Source organism: Lepus europaeus, chromosome 10, assembly GCF_033115175.1.
Source record: "Lepus europaeus isolate LE1 chromosome 10, mLepTim1.pri, whole genome shotgun sequence".
NCBI lineage: Eukaryota > Metazoa > Chordata > Mammalia > Lagomorpha > Leporidae > Lepus > Lepus europaeus.
In genome coordinates, this window is record NC_084836.1 from 3,821,506 (window position 1) to 3,842,725 (window position 21,220).

The following is a 21,220-nucleotide window of genomic DNA, read 5'->3' on the forward strand; positions in this document are numbered from 1 at the left end:
CACACGCACACACTGTACACACTACACACTGTACACACTACACACTGTGCACACACACACTCTCACACCGTGCACACGCACACACACCATGCACACACTGTACACACACTACACACTGCGCACACACACCGTGCACACACACACCGCACACATGGACGCACTTCACGTTTAAAACCAGACTGAAAAGGCTCTCGTTTTGAACTTGAATAAAAGGAGAAACATCAGGGCTGTTTTTCCCGCTCTACCCCAGAACGGGTAGAACTTTTTGGCATGCAGCGTATAAAAAATATGATTTAGAACTGAAACTCTGGAAGCGAATGAGCCCGTGGACCCGTGGACCGCGGCCTGCGCCTCGTTGCAGCTCGGTTCCCGGGGACGGTGCGAGGCGCCATGGCCTGCACACAGGGATGAGCCGGCCGCATCCCTCCACAAAGGCCACGGGGCCACTCGGCATCGGTCAAGCCACGACTTGATTGGAAGTTATAAACAAAACAGGCCTCACTTCAGGCCACACATAGGACACGATTTACAGAGTTCTCTAAATGTGAAATTCCAGCTCACGTGGGACGTGTCACAGTCTAACCCTAACACGCTGTTAGAAACCAGACTAACATGACCCTGCTCAGTCAGCCGCGACCACACAGGGACACTAGCGGCCGGGGGCCTCCCCGAGCAACACGGCTGTCAGACTTGACCACACCCACACCGTGGCCCTTCCACGCTAACAACGGAAGCGGAAACCCCATTCCTAAAGCCTGAGAGTGGCTGTAAGAACGTCGCGTTTTGAGCTATGGCACCATCCCTTCTCCTTGTGACCGTCACCGTGGCAGCGACAGTCTTAGCGAACTGCTGGAATGTCAGAGGCCACGAGCCACACCCCTCACCGATACCACCTGTCCCCACCTGCTCCCACAGGTGCCCTCAGTTCCCACGCTGCGGGGGGGCCTGGCTGCCGCCTGGCACGGCACAGGGGCGGTTGTTCATGCTGTTTCCCTTACCTAAGATTCGGTTTCACCCACTTCGAACAAGGCAGGGCCACTGTGGTTTTCAAACACTAGCAAACTCCACGTCCAAACACTCAGCACCATTCAGTCCTGAGCTGAACGCCACCCTGCCACTTCGCCCCGGCGCGCACGCGCCCTCTCTGAACTGGGCCAAGTTCTCACTGGAATCTCAACTAGGACAGAGCACAAGAACCCCATGGTCAGTCAATAGCATTGGCCGTAAAACCACTCCTTCTCCATCCGGAGACGGCGTCTCACAATCACTCCACCCGTGGCCGCGCCAGGCCGCACCACGAGCTGGGGCTCATGGTGTAAGGTGGGTGGTTCCAGGACCGTGCCTCCTGCAGAGCCAAGCGGACATTTAAGCACAAAGTCACCTGCTGTGTGTGCAGCGTGCTCCAGGACACGCCAGCTGGTGACGGCCGGCTCTGGATAGGGGCTCGGTTCCAGATGGACACGGTGGTGTCTCAGGAAAGGGACACTTCAGAGACAAGTGTCTACCAGGCTGCCCACAGCTGAGGGCAGGACACACACAGCCCGCGGGCCCTCTGCCCCTCCCCCCAGGGCAGCCACCCTGCCCATGGGAGCCGGAGCTGCCCCAGCCCTGCGGCCACCGCCTGTCCGCGTCCCTGCCGACGTCCCCGTTTCTTCACCGGGGCTTCCTGTCCAGTCCAGAAAGCAGCAAGCCACCAAAGCTGTGCTTTTAAAACCTTTCCTGGCGGCCGGCGCCGTGGCTCACTAGGCTAATCCTCCGCCTTGTGGCGCTGGCACACCGGGTTCTAGTCCCGGTCGGGGCACCGATCCTGTCCCGGTTGCCCCTCTTCCAGGCCAGCTCTCTGCTGTGGCCAGGGAGTGCAGTGGAGGATGGCCCAAGTCCTTGGGCCCTGCACCCCATGGGAGACCAGGAGAAGCACCTGGCTCCTGCCATCGGATCAGCGCACCTACTGCGGCGGCCATTGGAGGGTGAACCAACGGCAAAGGAAGACCTTTCTCTCTGTCTCTCTCTCACTGTCCACTCTGCCTGTCAAAAATAAAAAATAATAATAATAAAAAAAAACCTTTCCTGGCAATCTCCTCCACCCTCATGGTCTTCCCAGGATGAAGTCATGGCGTCTCACAAAGTGAAACCACAGAGCCACCCTCCACAGCCACTCCGCTCCGCTTCAGACGAACAAGCGGTTCCTGAGTCGTTACCGCAGCCCCGAGGCCCACGGCCAGCGCCTGCGAACCCTGCGAACCAACCCTAGGTGGTGACGCTCCTGCTGGAGGCGGGTGCCAGCACGTGTGTTCCGGCTGAAACGACAGCTGACCAGGCACAGGGCCAGCCCGCGGCACGGCATGGCACGGCTCTCTTGGGAAGCAGCCGGCGCTGCAGAGCGCCCACGGACGGAACAGCCCTCGGGAGCGCATCGATACCCTGATTCCAGTCCATAAGAAATCACTTATGGTTAGTTTAATAGAGATGAACATTTAAAAATCTTCCCCCAAACGTCACTCAAGTGGCTTTACGCAGTGGTTCTCAAGAGGGGAGAACACGGTTTGACACGGAACGTTCCAAGGTTTATTGGCCTTATCGATCGTCCTCACAGCAGTCTGAAGTGATGGCTATGCTGAGGACGTCAGAGCAGGAGGCGGCGCCGGGGGCGGGGCTCAGGCGTCCTTCTTCTCCAGCAGAATCCGGTGCAGTTCGTCGGCGTCCTCGCTTGTCTTCACCCGAATCAGCATGGTTGCCGGCGTGCTGGCGCTCTTCTCGTCCAGGGGGGGGTTGGGGACGCAGACGATCAGCACATTGTTTTTCCCTGTCCGGCTGCAGGGCATGTTGGGTAGGATCAGCACATTCAGCAGTATGTTGCCTGCATGGAGACGAGGACAAAGCCCATCAAAACGGCACCCGGCACAGCTGCAGGGGCAGGTCCTCAGCAGGCCACCCCCCACTTCTGATGCAACCTTAGTGGCCCGAGGCTGGGGAGCCTCCGGGAGTCCCCAAACCAGGCCCTGGGCTTCAAGGGCACAGAGGGCAGCTGCGGCGGCCAGAGCCCCGGCAGGAGGAGTGGCCTCCTGTGACCCCTCCCTCACTGCGAACCTGCGGCAGGGCACAGGGTGGCGGCACTGGCACCTCTGTCCCGGGGCCCAGCATGGCTCACAAGGCCGCAGGGAGATCACCGGGTGCCACGCCCATCGGCCAAGCCCACGCGAGCTAAGAATGCCCCCTCCCCCGAGTGTCTTAGGGCACACGGCAGAGTCCACTACCCTGCTGACTTCACCTCCAGCCTGTGGCGCCGCCCCCAGCACTTCCTCTCTGGGGACGGTTTCCAGGGTCACACGCCGGGCAGGGGATGGGTGGACAGCCACGTGTCAGTGACCACTAGCCATTTAAAAAGGACTCCCGTCAATGGTTCACTCCTCTTGGTGTGTATTAAACCCCTAACCTACTCTGCCAGCTCACGTTTAACAAAAGGGGAACTGAGAGCTGTCCTGGAGACAGCGCAGGATGACCTTGGCCTCGATGACCGCTCAACACAGCCGTGAGTGCACCAGGCCCCGGGCCCCCGTCATCGCGGCCGCCTTGCACACCCACCTAGGTTGGTGTCGGCCCGCACCAGCAGCTGTGTCTTCTGATTGGCTGTGGGCTTCAGATGCAGCGTGCCCACACCCTTCTCCTTAAACTCATTGTCTTTCTTGTAAAATAGTTTACACCTGTGGAGAAAGCGCGTCGGCATGAGGAGCCACTCAGCAACAAAGCACGTCCCGCGGTCCTCTCGCGGCCACCACGCGCGCTCCTGGGGACACGCTGCAGGCTCAGGACACAGCTGGAACGTTCCAGAGTGACTGGCTCTGGGACGAAGTGAGAAGCCCTGGCCAGGTGTTGCAGAGCCCCTCCCATCCTCTCAGAGCAGAGCCCCACAAAGCTCCCGCAAGGACATCTTAAAACCATCCTCCCTCCAGCACGCCCGGGTCACAGCCAGGCGCGGCCCGGCTCCCCGCTGCTTCTCTGGCCCTGCTGAGCTCGAAGCCCAGGTGCAAACAGGCGCTCTGTGCGCCTCTCCCCCAGCCCACCGTCACCCCTCTGTGGAACTTCTCAAATTCTCCTCAAGGCACCTTCAGCGCTGATGTCCCCGCATGCTGACATGAATCTGAAAAACACCCTTAGGCAGGGCCCCGCTGGCCAGAGCCGCCAAGTGGCTCCAAGCACCCACGGATCTCCTTGGGGTACTGGTTCACAACAACACCAGATGCTCGTCTGATCGATGCCAATTAGAAGAAATCAGCCACTCCTCATGTCCTCTGTATCATCAAACTTTTTTGACAGTGAGAGACAGAAAGGTCTTCCTTCCGTTGGTTCACCCCCCAAATGGCTGCAACGGTCGGAGCTGTGCGGATCTGAAGCCAGGAGCCAGGAGCTTCTTCTGGGTCTCCCATGCGGGTACAGGGGCCCAAGCACATGGGCCATCTTCTACTGCTTTCCCAGGCCATAGCAGAGAGCTGGATCAGAAGTGGAGCAGCCGGGACTCGAACCGGCGCCCATGTGGATGCTGACACTGCCAAGCAGCGACTTTACCTGCTATGCCAGAACGCCGGCCCCAGTTAAAAAAAAAAAAAAAAAAAAGTGATCGGGGCTGATTTAACATGTGATGAGGTCACTCAACTTTCTTTCAGGATTCTCCTGAGACCAGCAGCTCTCACTGGAAGCAAACTCCACACCAAGCCTCACAGCAGCTCTCCACAGCACAGCAGAGGACGGCTCAGGTGCTTGGGCCCCTGCTCCCATGTGGGAGATCCAGACGGAGCTCTCAGCTCCTGGCTTCAGCCTGGCCCAGTCCCTGCCGTTGCAGCCATTTGGGGAGTGAATCAGCAGGTTTAAGAATCCTTTCTGTCTCTCACTCTCTCTCTAACTCTGCCTTTCAAAAGTAAAAAATAAGCCTTATAAAAACAAATCTTGGAACCGCTAACAGGTGATTTTCTTTGTGGGAGTAGTGGGGTGGGGGAAGACAGGATGAGGTGAGATGAGGCTGAGGGGGGAAGACCGTACCCCCTCCAGCAGGAAACGGTCAGCTACGCCCAGCACATTTCTAGACCTGGTGTGTGTCAACAACAGGCCAAGAATTCCCGCACAGCGGGCCCCAGGACAGAGGGGACCCTGCCAGCCATGCTTTGGTCCAGTGGCCCACCCGTCTCTGCAAACATCCCCGGGAGCTCCTGGTGGTCTGGTTGTCACTTACTTTTTGGAGTAAAAAGCATCTTCCTCCTTCACTTCAGTAACTACTACTTTGGGCGGCTCATCATTCTCTTCTTCATCTCCTTTTTTGAAAACAATGCAAGCTCGGTGAGAGTCACAGCAAGAACTCAAGAAAGTGACAGATACTTGTCACCTACCACCCCAACCTCAATCTGGAACATTCCACCCTGAAAATGCACACCTGGTTTGGGCTGCAGGCACTGGACTTCATTTTGTGAAAAATAAAAATGACTTAAAATGGAAACATCTTTGTGCATTCTAAAATAACTTTCAATGTGTAGACAGATACTAGAATAGGCACCAGTATTGTGGTGCAGTGGGTAAAGTTACTGCCTGTGACGCCACCATCCCATATAGGCACTGGTTTGAATCCCAGGTGTCCCACTTCTGATCCAGCTCCCTAATGGCCTGGGAAAAGCAGTGGAAGATGGCTCAAGTGTCTGGGCCCCTGCACCCACATGGGAGACCTGGGAGAAGCTCCTGGCTTCAGCCTGGCCCAGCCCTGGCTGTTGCAGTCATCTGGAGAGTGAACCAGCGGATGGAAGATCTTTCTCTAACTCTGGTGAGAGGAAGGAGAGACAGAGGAAGAAACAATGCTCATGCTTCTGACGCTGATGGAAGAAGTCAACGCTCAATTATGTGCGTTCCAGTTACCCACTGGAAAAGTAACGCCTCCAAACGTTCTCATGGCCGTATCTCATCAAGCCCAGGAGTAACCACTATCAGCAACGGCCAAAGATGGGGCACATTTTTCACAGGGCAAACTGACAAGAGAAACCGTTCCAAAGCTAAGTGTGAGCAGCTTCAGCTTTGTGTGGACTGACGGCCCACTGCTCTGGCCCCACGGCTGCCCGGCACTGACCAAGCTGGCAGCACCTTCATTCACTGCAGGCAGCCACAGAGGGCGCTAAGACATCAAAACAAACACAAACAGGAAGGATCCTCTTGAAGAGAAAGCCAAGTGCACCCTGGGATTTAAATTTTAAGGTGCTACTTCAGGGCGGTGCTCTCAAAGCTCCTCAGGAGTGATTTTACAACACTCCAGATCTCCAGAGTTAAATGCTCCAGGCCGGCCCCAGGCACGGGTGTGACAACCAAGAGATAAGAGGTGTTCTTATCACTGTGTCCCTGACTGGCAGAGGACCAAAGTCTACTTTCATCTGTTTAGCAGGGCAGAGAGCAAACACAAGGAGAGACCCTTACTCTGCCCTTGCCTCGAGGACCCTCGGCTGAGGACACACTTGAAGAGGGTAAGACAGAGCTATCTCCAGGCAGAGAAATGGAACACTTCAGCGCCCGACTGACAGCTGCAGTTTTCTCGCCAGGATCTTAGTAACTTTTTTTTTTTAAGGTTTATTTATTTCAAAGGCACAGTTGCAGAGAGAAAGATTGCTCTTCTATCCACTGATTCACTCCCCAAATGGCCACAAAAGCCACGGCTGGGCCAGGCTGAGGCTAGAGCTCAAGGTTCAGCAGGGTCTCTGACGTCGGTGCAGAGACCCGAGCACCCACCCTCCACTGCTCTGCCAGGAGCATTAACAGGGAGCTGGACTGAAAGTGGAGCAGCCAGGACTCAAACCAGTGCCCATGTGGGATGCTAGGGTAACAGATGGAGGCCACAGTGCCAGCCCTAAGTTAGTAACTCTTGAGAGGTTTACTTTCAATTTCTTAGATGTGAGGTGTCTCCCCAGACATCATATGTCCACAACGACCAAGCCAAGGTATTATGACCTAGCCCAATTTTTTCAGAGTTAAGAACACAGGGAGTGGAGGGGCTGGGACTAAGGTCCAGCCTTCTGCCTGGTGTGGAGCTCAGACGCTACAGAGAGTGGAACAGTCACACAGACACCATCAAGACCCGTGTGGGCAGGTGGGCTCCGTTTCAGACCTGTAGGAGACACATTCCTCGTTTGTTCTCTACGGCTTGGAAAAAGCCTATCTTGTTAATTTACAGTGGAGAGCTATTCTGCCATGTGACTTTATCCACAAGCAAACCTGAACACAAATCAATGCAATGGGTATCTGAAGCTTTTCCACAAAATACAATTTTCAAAAATCATCAATTCACTTTATAATAATCAAACCTACAAGGCTGGAGCTGTGGTGTAGTGGGTAAAGCTGCTGCCTGCAATGCCAGCATCCCAAATGGGTGCCAGTTCAAGTCCCGGCTGCTCCACTTCCGATCCAGCTCTCTGCTATGGCCTGGGAGAACAGTGGAAGATGGCCCAAGTGCTTGGGCCCCTTAACCCACGTGGGAGACCCGGAAGGAGCTCCTGGCTGGCTCCTGGCTTCGGATCGGCTCAGCTCCGGCCATTGCAGCCAATTGGGAAGTGAACCAGAGGATGGAAGAGCTCTCTCTCTCTCTCTGCCTCTCCTCTCTGTGTAACTCTTTCAAATAAATAAATAAATAAATAAATCTTAAAAAAAAAAAAAAAGCTACGTGTCTGATACCTTTCAAAGTCATTTTTAAGCCTTTTGACGTTACAAAACAGGGCTTCCTCCATTGTATGAATAAGGGAACGGAGGCTGAGCACACGGAGCTCAGTCACCACAGGGGCCAGACCACCCAATCAAGTCTGGCTTTTCCTGCAGAACAGAGAAACTTAGACATACACCTCGGTGACAGACTCCGTGTTTACCTTTGCTTTCATTACTGCCACCTTCTGCTTGGCTCTCTAACGTTTTAGTGGAAAATGGCGAAGCAGCGGGTTTACTCTGGGTACCATCTTTGCTGAATAAACTGGAGTTTCCAGGGGAAAATGAAAATCCAGTCAGGGCACCAGAGCTCAAGGAGCCCAAAACAGAGCTATCAACTTTCTTGCCAAAACTAAACGAGGCACTTGTCGCTGCCAGTGGCGTCTCCACCTTCTTGTCAGACGCGACCTCCATCTTCTTGTCGGACGAATCCTCAATTTTGTTGCCAGGAAACAAAAATGCGGATTCTTGCCCTACGTTTGCTGAATCAAACAGGGAAGGAGGCTGTGTGTCAGCCGACATTCTGTTCATTTCATTTTCGGAATTGCTCCTGCCACGCTGCTGTTCAATATTCACCAAGTATTTCTCGTAGTCTTTGAAGATGGGGCTCAGGTCACAGAGCGGGTTTGTGTTCACGTGCTTCACTATCCAATCCCGAACAGAGCAGTTGAGGGCCGCCAGCTGCTTGTGGTACGCGCTCGCCGCCACGCCGGCAGGCAGCTGCGGGCTGTCGCCGTTCGTTTTGGGATTTGCAATCTTTTTATCGAGCAAAGCAGCAGGGCCATTTGCAGTCACAGAACCTACAGGAAATTAAAGTTTGAAGAATTTATTTTGAAGGGATTTAATTAAACCATCTAGACTTTTATGCCATGCTGTCTTCCTACTTTCTATTTTTGTCAATTTTTGCAATAATGCAAAAAGTATGTGTTCAAGAAGCAGTAGTATGAACTGGTTGTCATAAAAAGCAAATCAAACTTTACCCCAGCACAGCATCCATTACACGGTAGAATGGAGCCTCTTTGTTTTAACAATCTTTTCCTTCAAAAAGACCTATTCTCAAGCCACTGTTAGAATATACTAGCATAAAATATAAGCTCTAAAAGTTGTTGAGACCCACTAAGGCAGCATTTATACATTAATTATATATTAACCTATTATCAGAAAATGCTATTTTAAAATCACACTAAACACGCTGCTTAAATCTAATGGTACCCTGCTCAGATACAACTAAACTGAATTCGGCCAGTCAGGCTCCTTCCAACATTTAACTACGACTGCACTCTCTGCAGCCAACCCCGAGACCTCAACTACCTCCTCACACGGGACCGGGTGGAGGGCAGAGGGTGCCGGCACGTGGCTACGCACCCCGGGGACACCAGCATCTCGTACCACAGTGCCTGGTTTGAGCCCCAGCTCTTCACCTGCTGACCCAGCTTCCTGGGGCAGAGGACGACGGCCTGAGTTCTCCTGTCACCTACCACCCTTGTAGGAGACCCAGAAGGAGCTTCTGGCTCCTGGCTTTGGCCTGGCCCATCTCCAGCTGTCGCAAGCATCTGGGGAATGAACCAGCTGATGGAAGATCTCTCTCAATAAATAAATCTTAGAAAAATTTGAAGCAGGGCCGGCACCCCGCATCAGAACGCAGACTGGAGTTCTGTTGCTCTGCTTCTGACCCAGCTCCCTGTTAATGCACTGGGAAAGCAGCAGAAGGCCCACGTGCAGGGGTCCCTGCCATCCACGTGGGAGACCTGGTTCCAGCCTGGTCCAGCCCTTGGGGAGTGAACCAGAGGACAGAAGATTCTCTGACTCCCCCTCTCTTACTCTGCATTCCAAACAAATTAAACCAATCTGTGAAATAAAAGCCTATGTCCTATCCACGTAACTCTAGGTAGCCAACATCCCCTGAGCTGTATCCCTTCATTATTACTGTTTTTGCTTAGTCTCAGGACCAGAGTAAGTCCAAGAAAAACGTGCATGCAAAGTTGTTTCCAGAGACATATTTAAAGACACGGCTGGGACAGGGCTGTCTACTTACCAAAGACCGCCTTGGGCTCTGCTGCCGCCTTTGCGCTGGTGAGCGGAGGGGCACTTGTGCTGTTTCCATTGGACAGTCCTTCTAGGGGCTTCCCTCCAGGGCCTCCACCAAAGCCAGAAAACCCTCCTCCTCCGGAAGGCACCACCAAGCCTTTAAATCCTTTAAAGGCCCCTCCAGCATCTGGCTGGAATGGGAAGGGGAGCACACGTTAGCAAGTCCGCGCCATCACCCAATGAGTGACACTATTACCCTGGCTAAACAGGAGTTAGACTGTGTATGCGACCTGCATTAGAATGGTACCTTCTGGCACAAGCAGCAACAAGAAACGAGACACAAAGATTGTATTTGCAAGGACAGCTCTGCAAGGGAAAACACTCAGAATTTACGGATACAGGTACTCTTAAAACCCACTCTCCACGCCTAAGACACAGGAGATAAGAGAGACTCATACCAGGAGTCATGTACACACCACCCAGACTCAGTAACTGACAACACTCGACACAGCTCGGCCCCTACTGGGAAACTTCTCATAGGTTCAGCAGACTGCCTAATGAGATCAGATACCCCACCATCCACCCTCCACCGCGTCTCCCAGTGGGACCGTATCCTCCACCCCACCATCCGCCTCCCAGTGAGACCACACACCCCACCATCCGCCTCCCAGTGAGACCACACACTTCACCATCCACCCCACCATCCGCCTCCCAGTGAGACCACACACCCCACCATCACCCCACCATCCGCCTCCCAGTGAGACCACACACTCCACCATCCATCCCACCATCCACCTCCCAGTGAGACCACACACTTTACCATCCATCCGCCTCCCAGTGAGACCACACACTTCACCATCCACCCCACCATCCGCCTCCCAGTGAGACCACACACTCTACCATCCATCCATCCGTGTCTCCTGATGACACTGCACACTCCACTGCGTCTCCTAAGAATGTCAGTGGCTTTCAGTCCACACCAACTCCACTGCGCTCAAACCTCAGATCTAATTCCTGCTAACTGAGCGAGCCAGGGAAATGTCACTCTCTCTCTTGCTGGGTCTTTCTGGTTGGTTTCCTATTGTACTAAGCTTGCTCACACCTCCAACCAGAGATGTTCTGGAAACGTCTGTTGTTACGCATGAAGTCTGAGCTGTGCCTGCTCCAGGAGTCTCCGGAGAAGGCTCCTCAGGTCACAGTGCTTCCCTGAACTCAGGATTTTGTAAAATCTTCTCTTCATTCAAAGTAGTGCTTACACCACAGATGATAATCTGCCTCGAGCCAAACCCCTGGGAGTTCACACATCCCAAGATCCCACACAAACGAACTATAACCATGACCTCACCAAAAATTTAGTTAAACTGGAACCTCTCCTGAGAGCCAGTCTAAATATTATTATCTACCTTTCCAAACACACAAAACTTTCAGTGACATCTACAGAATTTCAGACGTTTATTCAAAATTGAAACTATTGGGGCTGGTGCCTTGGTGTGGAGGGTAAAGCTGCCACCTGCAACACCAGCATCCTGTGCCCATTCAAGTCCCAGATGCTTCACTCCCCAAACAGCGCCCTGCTAACGGCCCAGAGTCTAGACCTGCCACCCCTGTGGGAGACCTGAAAGAAGCTCTTGGCTTAGGCATGGTCCAGCCCCGGCCACTGCAGCCATCTGGGAGTGAACCAGTGGATGGAAGATCTCTGAATTTCAAATAAATAAATCTTCTATACACTACTGATTTCTGTCATTTTTTAAAAGGTTTATTTATTTATTTGAAAGTCATACAGAGAGAGAGGAGAGGTAGAGAGAGAGAGGTCTTCTATTTGGCTCACTCCCCAACTGGCCGCAACGGCCAGAGCTGTGCCAATCTGAAACCAGGAGCCAGGAACTTCTTCCGCGTCTCCCATGTGGGTGCAGGGGCCTAAGGACTTGGGCCATCTTCTACTCTTTCCCAGGCCACAGCAGAGAGCTGGACTGGAAGTGGAGCAGCCAGGACTAGAACCAGCACCCATATGGGATGCCAGTGCTTCAGGCCAGGGTGTTAACCCGCTGTGCCACAGCTCTGGCCTGATTTCTATCATTTTAAAAGAACGATTCATGGATAAGCTGTCAAAATGCAGCAGCCAAGGCTGGCGCTGTGGCGTAGCAGGTAAAGCTAGCTGCTCCTGCAGCATTGGCATCCTCTATGGGTGCCAGTTCGAGTCCCGACTGCTCCACTTTTGATCCAGGTTCCTGTTAAATGTGCCCTGGGAAAGCAGCAGAAGACAGCCCAGATACTTGGGCCCCTGCACCCACGTGGGAGACACAAAGAAGCTCCTGGCTTCAGCCTGGCTCAGCTCTGGTTGTTGCAGCCATTTAGGGGAGTGAACAAGCAGATGGGAGATTCTCTCTCTCTGTCTGTCCCTAACTCTGCCTTTCAAATAAATATATATATATATATTTTGACAGACAGAATTAGACAGTGAGAGAGAGAGACAGAGAGAAAGGTCTTCCTCTTCCCATTGGTTCACCCCCAAGTGGCCACTATGGCTGGTGCGTTGTGGCCGGTACACTGCGCTGATCCGAAGCCACAGTTATGCAGAGAGGCCTTCCATCTGCTGGTTCACTCCCCAGATGGCCGCAACAGCCATAGCTGTGCTAATCCGAAGCCAGGAGCCGGGAGCTTCTTTGGGTCTCTCACATGGGTGCAGGGGCCCAAGGACTTGGGCCATCTTCCACTGCCTTCCCAGGCCACAGCAGAGAGCTGGATCGGAAGTGAATTAGCTGGGTCTCAAACTGGTGCCCATATGGGATGCTGGCACTGCAGGCGGAGGCTTAACCCACTGCGCCACAGCGCCAGACCCGTGATTTTTCTTACATGTAAGTTCAGATGAGACTCAAGGCTGAAAGCAAGAGCTAAGCTCACATGCAGACCTCAACTGCGCACGTGTTTCCCGTCCCCTCCAGTCCAAGGGCTCCTGCCTCCTCTGGCACTCAGCTCAGCTTCAGACTGCTGCCCGGGCCTCTCCGTGACCAACGCGCCTCTGGACCCTGCCTTCCCTTGGCTCGTCTCTCATACTCCGGCCACTGCTTCTCCCTCCTGTCCCCTCCCCCCCAGGCTCCTCCCCTCCACTGCCAAGGCGACAGCTCCCACAGCGGCCCTCGCTGCTATTCACACCTGGTGCTGAGAGCCACACTCACATGTACCTCACGTGGCGCTTCTCAGTGACAGCGCCAGCTAACGTCACTCAGCTCCACACTGACCCGCACCAACCAGTCATCAGAAAAACAAGGAATTAAAAACACCAAAAACGGACTTGGAGACCCCTGCCGTACACTGCTGCGGTGACTCTGGTTAGCAAAGGCACTGGGACTTGAAAACTGCGAGGAGTTCAGTGTGTGAGGCCCCCAGGGCCACACTCGCAAGTCTGAGGGGACGAGATCTTGGTGGGGACTGATGAGTGCTGACCACCTGACTACAGCTCATCTGTTTCTGAGCACGGAAAGGAAACACCACTGTACACTGCACAGTACAATCACTGAGGAAGACATGCACACACGTGTGTACACACACACACAGCACCGCGCATGCTGGACTCCGGACGCGCCAGGCAGTGCACTCAGATGTTCTGACCCCTACCTGATGCCACATCTCCTGCCTTTTGTATTGCTCTACCCGTTTTCCTCTCCATGTCTGATTCGTCTATGCGAATCCCATTTCCTCAAATCATCAGCTCTTTCTTGATTTCCCATGACCCACACACAGGAGTTAACTGCTCAGAAAGCATCCGTGGCGTGCCTGCTGCCTGGTGGCAGTGTCCTGGACCCAGCAATCACGCTAGTGTTAACAGCAGAAGCTGTGAGAAAGCACTCACTTCAAATCCAACATTTCTACGCTTTGCTTTCTTTATGGCTCTATTCTTCAAGACTTCCTCACTGGCCACTGAGAACGTCCCCACCTGTAAGAACGCACAAATTAAGCACTGGAAAGCTAAAGCCAAAAAGGAGATTAAATGCTGAACCAAAAAGCAAACATCTAATTATTAGTTGGGTTTAAAATATCGTCAACGCTGCAAACAAAAACCGTGGGGAAAGCTCACAGGGCAGGTCCGGACACTGCGGCCACTCGGCGGCTCGGGATGCCTGCGCCCATGTCAGCGCTCCAGTCCAAGTCCCAGCTGCTCCACTTCTGACCCAGCTTCCTGCTAATGCACCCGAGAAGGTAGTGGATGATGGCTCAAGTACTTGGGTCCCTGCCACCCACTTGGGAGCTGGAATGGAGTTCCTGGCTCGGGGCTTTGGCCTGGCCATTTCCAGCTGTTGCAGCCGCTAGGAGAGTAAACCAGTGGAGTTTCCCCCTCTCTCCCTGTGTCACGCTGCCTTTCAAAAAAATAAATTTAAAAAAAAAAAAAAAAGTTTAACTATATTATCTTGTAGATTTTAATTCTAGTTAGGCAAATCATGACTCTTCCAGATTCTATTAACCCAGCCTTCAAACCCCACTCCAGATGAGCACAACACAGTTTTGGAAAAGCTAAAGGCAATAAAAACTTAGGTACAAAAATATCCATGATCAATTCTACAACTATTTTGTGTACATTCTGAGACATTGATAAAGTTTACAGAAAACCTGGCTGTAAGACGCACAGGCCGTTACCTAAAGGCTGGAAGGTGCTGGAAGACCACGAATAGCTGACCACCAAAACCGAGACCCAGATGCCTGGATCTACTTTCACTACTACAGCTGTCAAAAACAACCTGTATTTTTTTTAAAGATTGCATTTACTTATTTGAAAGGCATAGTTACAGAGAAAGAGGGAGACACAGAGAGATCTCCCATCCACTGGTTCACTCCCTAAATGCCCCCAAAAGCCAGGACTAGGTCAGACCAAAGCTAGGAGCCTGGAACTCCAGCCAGGACTCCCACATGGGAAGCAGGGGCCCAAGCATCTGCGCCATTTTCCACTGCTTTCCCAGGTGCATCAGCAGGGAACTAGACCACAAGTGACGCAGCCAGGACTCAAACCAGTGTTCATGTGGGATGCTGGTGTGGCAGGCGGTAGCTTAACCAGCTGCACCACAATGGCGGCCCCAAAAATAACTTTTGTATTTAACATACCCATTGTGTTTTAAGAGGGCTGCCCAACTTACCAGCTGTCCAAAAGGCCAGGAAGGCACTTACAACTCTAAGTGACCCATGTGGAAAACTACTACTCTTTCACGGTACGCTAAAAGTACTGGGGTCTATGATCAGAAAATAGCTGAAAAGGGTTGGAGTTACTTCAATCCTTCTTTTATCCTGTAAAGTTGAAACTAAATTATGCCCTGTATAAAAATTCTCATCTATTGTTATTCAGGTCATGTTGAACTTAAAGGGACCCCTACACCCCATCTCACAATTGCCCCAAATTAAAAATCACCCTTCTACACGCTCATTTCACTAGAACCTGTTGATTCCTAACCATCGCCACATCAGAGCAAAGCACTGTGGGAGTCTAGCTCTTACTCTCGTATTTGTGCTTCACGCTAGGATAAATTCTGTTCCTATTAGCACAGCGTCCGTACTGTAAGGGGAGATCTAAGACAGTGATGGTGCGTGGCCTTCCTCGAGGGCTGTGCTAAATTCATGACTGCACCACCAGGACACTGGTCCTTCAGGGGAACCATTTTTTACCTCTTCAGCTTCATCCTCTTGATCCCAATTCTTGTCTGTCAATTCCTTCTCGGCAATTCTTTTGGCCATTTTTTCGATCCTAAATTATAGAAAAGAGAAGTAAAAAGTTCACTTTTATAAACCAGACAAAATTCCTACAAAAATTTTTAAAATGGGCTGATACAAAATGAGAGAAGCATCGCCCACGCTGGTGTACAATGCTTTACCGAGAACCACGCAACACGCTGTAGGTCTGTGTCAGCAACTCAGTAGCAGGTGATTCCCAGAGCCGGTGGGAGATTCCTAAGGAAATCTTGGCACTCTTTCTGAACACCACTCACCACCTCTGTCCAGAACTGCAGTGGAACACTGGCTGATTTTCTAAAATCTGGACTCTAGCCCTCTGTACTACACTTGTACATATACAACCAACAAGTCCTTAACTTATTCCATGCAAACCACACTTTCTGTCTTGCCATAAGACATATTTATAACTTAAAGTTCTTTTAAAGATGATCCATTAACGTTTACCCTCAGTTAAGAATTCTAATAATGCATTGGAAATGCCTCCATAACACACATCCTTTTCTCCAGGGATGACTGATAGAAACAAGTATTTCCCAAGATAGATCTCTTAATCGCCCTCGAATGCACACAGTGCAGACACCATTTCAAAGTGTGATGGATGTGTTAACATTCCGAGAGCTTCAACAACCATCGGATGAACTCTAAAATGCCAACGGGAGGGGCTGCTCCACTTCCAATCCAGCTCCTGCTCAAGCTGCGTCCCTGCAGTCCAGCAGGGAGAGCAGAATGGAGCTCCAGGCTCCTGGCTCTGGCCTGGCTCAGCCCTGGCCACTGTGGCCATTTGGAGAGTGAACCAGCAGATGAAAGATCTCTTTCAAATACATATATAAAAGCTTTGATGTTAGGGAACGGGGCAGTATTATCTCCACAGTGGATTCAAGCACCTGTCCAGAGAGGTGTCTGTATCCATCCCCTAAAGTCGGCAATTTATTTCCTAATCCTAGTACCAAGTTCTTTATTAAACAACCAAAACTACCATAAAAAAGTGAGTTTTAAGCATTACGCAGGCTTTTCCGCAAACTCACCAGCTGAACCCACAAAACATTCTTTTCCATTTCCTCTGTCCTGAGCCCCTGCCAGGGCTCCTTAAACCGCTGACTCCTTCCTGGCCATCTCTCCCCACTGGCGTCTGCCCTGGACATCACAACCCACCAAACTTATGTAACACGGCCTGTTCTGGAGAGCAAACTGCAAACGACGACACTCCAAAGTCCTCCAAAACCTCATCCCGCAGAGCAATCACACAGGGCTTTCAGCTCTCAGTATACCCTGATAATCGTTGACATTTCTTTCTGTAATAACTTCTGATGGGCCGGCACTGTGGCATAGTAGGTTAAGCCTCCTCCTGTGGTGCCGGCATCCCGCAGGGGGCCACTGGTTGGTGCCCTGGCTGCTCCTCTTCTGATCCAGCTCTCTGCTTATGGCCTGGGAAATTAGTAGAAGATGGCCCAAGTGCTTGGGGCCCTGCACCAGCGTGGGAGACCTAGATGAAGCTCCTGGCTTCAGATAGGCCCAGCAGCTGCAGCCACATAGAGTGAACCAGCAGATGGAAGATCTCTCTTTCTATCTCTGTTTGTAACCCTCCCAAATAAATAAATCTTAAAAAAAAAATCTGATTACAGAATAAGTGACTCTAAAGTATACAGGAGATGTAATAAATTCACTTTCCAGCCAGTACTAGGAATTCTTTTTAATGCCACCCTAAAAACACATGGTCAGGTTTTGCTGTTAATCTTTGTCATACAAACAAAAACAAACACAGCCGCAGACATAATTCCTTACTGACCCGTCCAGAGACACAGGTCTGTCTTAAGCAAGTCCTCTTCCGGCAAGTCTCTTGGTCATTAACTGACACCTCCACCAGAGGGCAGGAGAGGCGAGAAGCTGGAATGGTCACGCTTGCTATTAAGGTTAGCTCGGCAGGCAAAGGGGTAGAGCTGACAAAGCAGGACTTTTCCCTTCTAACTGGGACCCACAACTGGCGTGGGAACATAATCGAGATTAATGCAGCTGCTTCCACTTTCTAAAATATCTGTCAAACCCGTAGACCGCTGATGCACTGCAAATGCCCCAGGCCTGCCCAGCTCACAGCAGGCAATATCTCAATGGCCCAGACTAAGACCTATTTCAGAAAACACCGCAAGGGGCCGGCGCAGGGATGTGGCAGGTAAAACCGCAGCCCGCAGGGTCGACACCCCATTTGGGCGCCGGTTTGAGCACCGCTGCTCCTCTTCCTATCCAGCTCCCTGCTACGGGCCTGGGATAGCAGTGGAAGATGGCCCAAGTGCTGGGGCCCCTGCACCCACGTGGGAGACCCGGAAGAAGCTCCTGACTCCTGGCTTCAGCTTAGCTCCTGCCACTCTCTGTAACTACTTCAATTAAATAAAAATAAATCTTTGGGGAAAAAAAACCACTAGCAGGTGCTGGCATTCCACTTCTGTTTTCCAGCTGTGAGCCCCTGGGCGTGGGAATTCTTTGACTCAGATTCTTTACCTGATCAAATATACAGGAAGTTATGAGGGATGAATGGGTTAAAAAACAAAACAAAACAAAAAGCTTACGTTAGAGAAGTACCCGGAGCCGAGGAAGAGCTTATAAAAGCTTGGGGGCCGGCGCCAAGGCACAGGAGGTGAAGCTGCCGCCTGCAGCCCACACGGGCGCCACTTCTGACCCAGCTCCCTGCTAGCACCTGGGAAAGCAGGGAGGATGCCGCGTGCTGGGGCCCCTGCACCCACGTGGGAGACCCGGAAGAAGCTGCTGGCTCAGGATCCGCCCAGCTCTGGCCTCTGCGGCCATTTGGGAAGTGAACCGTAGATGGAAGATCTCTGTCTCTCCCCCTCTCTTTAACTTTGGCTTCCAAATAAAAATAAATCTTAAAAAAATAATAATAGTAAAAGGAAAAACAAAAACCTTGTGTGAAGCAAAAGCTATAAAATCCAATTTTCTTCCTCCTAAACTTAAACGCTGTAGTGTGGAAAAGCAGTGTGACTTGCATCACGACCTAGATTTTCAAGAGATGTGTTTTACGAAATCCAAGTTTTGTTTCCAAACCTGACGCTTTGGGGTGACACAGGCGGAGGAAGTGGGGAATCCCGCAACAGGCCTGCACACCCAGGTGCCTTCCGGCCACCATCATTTTTTGGTTTCAAAACCGTTTGCCCAAGTATGACAGGTGCCGAGACATGGAGCCACGTCCGCGGTAACTGGGCAAAGTTCTGTGGCCCCCTCCCTCCCGAGCAGCCCTGCCCGTGGAGCCGGGCTCGCCAGGTGCCGGGCAGAACCCAGACTCGGAGCCGCCTCCCCGCGGAAGTCCGGCCCGGGCACGCAGCCCACAGCAGCAAAGGATGGGGCGGGAAAACCCGGGACACCGGCCCCCAGCGGGAGGGGACCGCGGGGCCCTGCGCCCTCCTAGCTCCCCGGGACCCCCCGCCCGGGCCCCCCGGCGCCCTCCTACCTCCCCGGGGCCCCCCGCCCGGGCCCCCCGGCGCCCTCCTACCTCCCCGGGAGCCCCCGCCCGAGCCCCCCGGCGCCCTCCTAGCTCCCTCGGGGCCCCCGCCCGGGCCCCCGGCGCCCTCCTAGCTCCCCGGGACCCCCCGCCCGGGCCCCCCGGCGCCCTCCTACCTCCCCGGGCCCCCCGCCCGGGCCCCCCGGCGCCCTCCTAGCTCCCCGGGGCCCCCCGCCCGGGCCCCCCGGCGCCCTCCTAGCTCCCCGGGGCCCCCCGCCCGGGCCCCCCGGCGCCCTCCTAGCTCCCTCGGGGCCCCCCGCCCGGGCCCCCCGGCGCCCTCCTAGCCCCCCGGCGCCCTCCTAGCTCCGCCGGGGCCCCCCGCCCGGGCCCCCCGGCGCCCTCCTAGCCCCCCGGCGCCCTCCTAGCTCCCCGGGCCCCCCGCCCGGGCCCCCCGGCGCCCTCCTACCTCCCCGGGCCCCCCGCCCGGGCCCCCCGGCGCCCTCCTACCTCCCCGGGCCCCCCGCCCGGGCCCCCCGGCGCCCTCCTAGCTCCCCGGGGCCCCCCCCGGGCCCCCTAGCTCCCCGGGCCCCCCTCCCCGGGCCCTATGGCGCCCTCCTAGCTCCCCGGGGCCCCCCCCGGGCCCCCTAGCTCCCCGGGGCCCCCCTCCCCGGGCCCTATGGCGCCCTCCTAGCTCCCTCGGGGCCCCCCGCCCGGGCCCCCCGGCGCCCTCCTAGCTCCCCGGGGCCCCCCGGCGCCCTCCTACCTCCCCGGGCCCCCCGCCCGGGCCCCCCGGCGCCCTCCTAGCTCCCCGGGGCTCCCCCCGGGCCCCCTAGCTCCCCGGGCCCCCCTCCCCGGGCCCTATGGCGCCCTCCTAGCTCCGGGCCCCGCCCGGGCGGGCCGCTCTCTCGCCGGGCGCGGGCGGCCCCAGCGGCGGCTTCACCACAGCCCCGGCCGCGTCGCCGCCGCCCCCCGCCCCGCCCCGCGCGGCTGCCGCCCGCCGCCCCCTCCTCAGGCCGCCCCGGCCCCGCACCTGCCCGGCGGCCGCCGCAGCTCTCGCTGGGTCGTGGGCGCGGCGGCGAGCGGGGCCCAGGTCGCGGTCGCTGCCCGGTCGCTTCCGGTGCGCCGGGAGCCTCGGAGGACGTCGTGGTCAGCAGGCCGGGGGTCCCAAACACCATGTCCCCGGGGCCTCGTCTCTCCGCGCCCCGCAGCGAGGGGACAGCGGCCCTTCAGCCTGAGACCGCCGGGATAACAGCCCCCGACGCGCCCCGCGACGCCATCTTGTAACTCGAACCTGCCCCTCAAAACCAATTCGAAAAAAATGAAAGAAACGCCCGCGTCCGGCTAGTGCGCAAGCGCACGGGCGCCTTCGCCAACAGTTCCTCCTCCGCCGGCCTGCGGTGGGGGGGTGGGGCGTCGCAGGGCGCATGCGCACAGCTCCCTGGCAACCGACCCCCGGAGGAACGCGCCCGTCCCACGCATGCGCGCCGCCTCGGCTGCGGAGCCCGCGCCCGCGTCCTCGGGTCACGTGTCGCCCGGCGCTGGAGGCCGGGTTGGCGCTCCCGGAGTGGCTCGCGAGAGAGTGGTCAGTCAGTGGGCGGCAGCGAGGCCCGCGGTGCCCTCCGAGGGGGCGGCGGCCGGCGTGTGTGTGCCCTGCGGCCCGGGGTGTGGGGGCTGGGGGCCCGTTTAAAGATGCATTTATCTGAAAGAGACACACAGAGAGGTCCTCGTCCACTGGTCCACTCCCCAGGTGGCCGCAGCGGCCGGAGCTGAGCCGATCCGGGGCCAGGGGCTTCTTCCGGGTCTCGGGGGGGGGGGCGCAGGGGCGCAGGGGTCCGAGGACTCGGGCCGTTTCTGCCTTCCCGGGCCACAGCAGAGCTGGATCGGCAGAGGAGCAGGCGGGACTCGAACCGGTGCTCATATGGGATGCCGGGGATTAACCCACTGCACCACGGTCGCCCCCCCCCGCCCCCGTTTATTTATTTATTTATTTTATGCTAACAATTCACAGGGCAGACCCCTCGGGATGATGTAGAACCCGTCGGGGCCATCCCCCTGCGTGGTGGCTGATCGGGGCCGGAGCCCAGGTCTCACCCCCAGCCCAGCGTCGCCTGGCGCACGCTGTGTTGTGTGAATGACGCTGAGTGCCCACTGTTGGAAGCCGCACGGGGCACCGCAGAGCCACGGCTGTGCCCTCGCCTCTCGGTCCTCTGCCTCAGTGCCTGTCGTGAGCCCTGGTCGCACCTCCTCCCCACGCCCAGCCTCGCCTCCTCCCCACGCCCAGCCTCCCCAGCCTCGCCTCCTCCCCACGCCCACCCT

General features: G+C 55.2%; 1 protein-coding gene across 4 annotated transcripts; it reads right to left on the minus strand.

The window, feature by feature from the left end:
- Positions 1-2,397: 2,397 nt before the first annotated feature.
- On the minus strand, positions 2,398-20,273 carry NUP50 (nucleoporin 50). Of its 4 annotated transcripts, none has more exons than XM_062202707.1 (8): positions 19,935-20,273; positions 15,394-15,472; positions 13,595-13,678; positions 9,752-9,935; positions 7,881-8,516; positions 5,225-5,303; positions 3,583-3,701; positions 2,398-2,857 (listed from the first exon to the last, which is right to left on the minus strand). In XM_062202707.1, exons 2-8 carry the CDS (start codon positions 15,460-15,462, stop codon positions 2,655-2,657), a joined length of 1,374 nt encoding a protein of 457 aa, XP_062058691.1. In that variant the 5' UTR covers positions 15,463-15,472; positions 19,935-20,273; the 3' UTR covers positions 2,398-2,654. The 4 variants fall into 4 exon arrangements, with proteins under 4 accessions (XP_062058691.1, XP_062058688.1, XP_062058692.1 ...); XM_062202704.1 differs by lacking the exon at positions 19,935-20,273 and adding an exon at positions 18,021-18,123; XM_062202708.1 differs by lacking the exon at positions 19,935-20,273 and adding an exon at positions 17,246-17,343.
- Between the last annotated feature and the right edge of the window lie 947 nt (positions 20,274-21,220).

Excerpts from the sequence above, each read along its gene's own strand:
- NUP50 (XM_062202707.1), bottom strand. The coding sequence starts at position 15,462 with ATGGCCAAAAGAATTGCCGAGAAGGAATTGACAGACAAGAATTGGGAT. Across the intron at positions 3,702-5,224 it reads GATGCTTTTTACTCCAAAAA|GTGTAAACTATTTTACAAGA; the intron begins GTAAGTGACAAC and ends CTTTCTCCACAG. Across the intron at positions 2,858-3,582 it reads GCGGGCCGACACCAACCTAG|GCAACATACTGCTGAATGTG; the intron begins GTGGGTGTGCAA and ends GTCTCCATGCAG.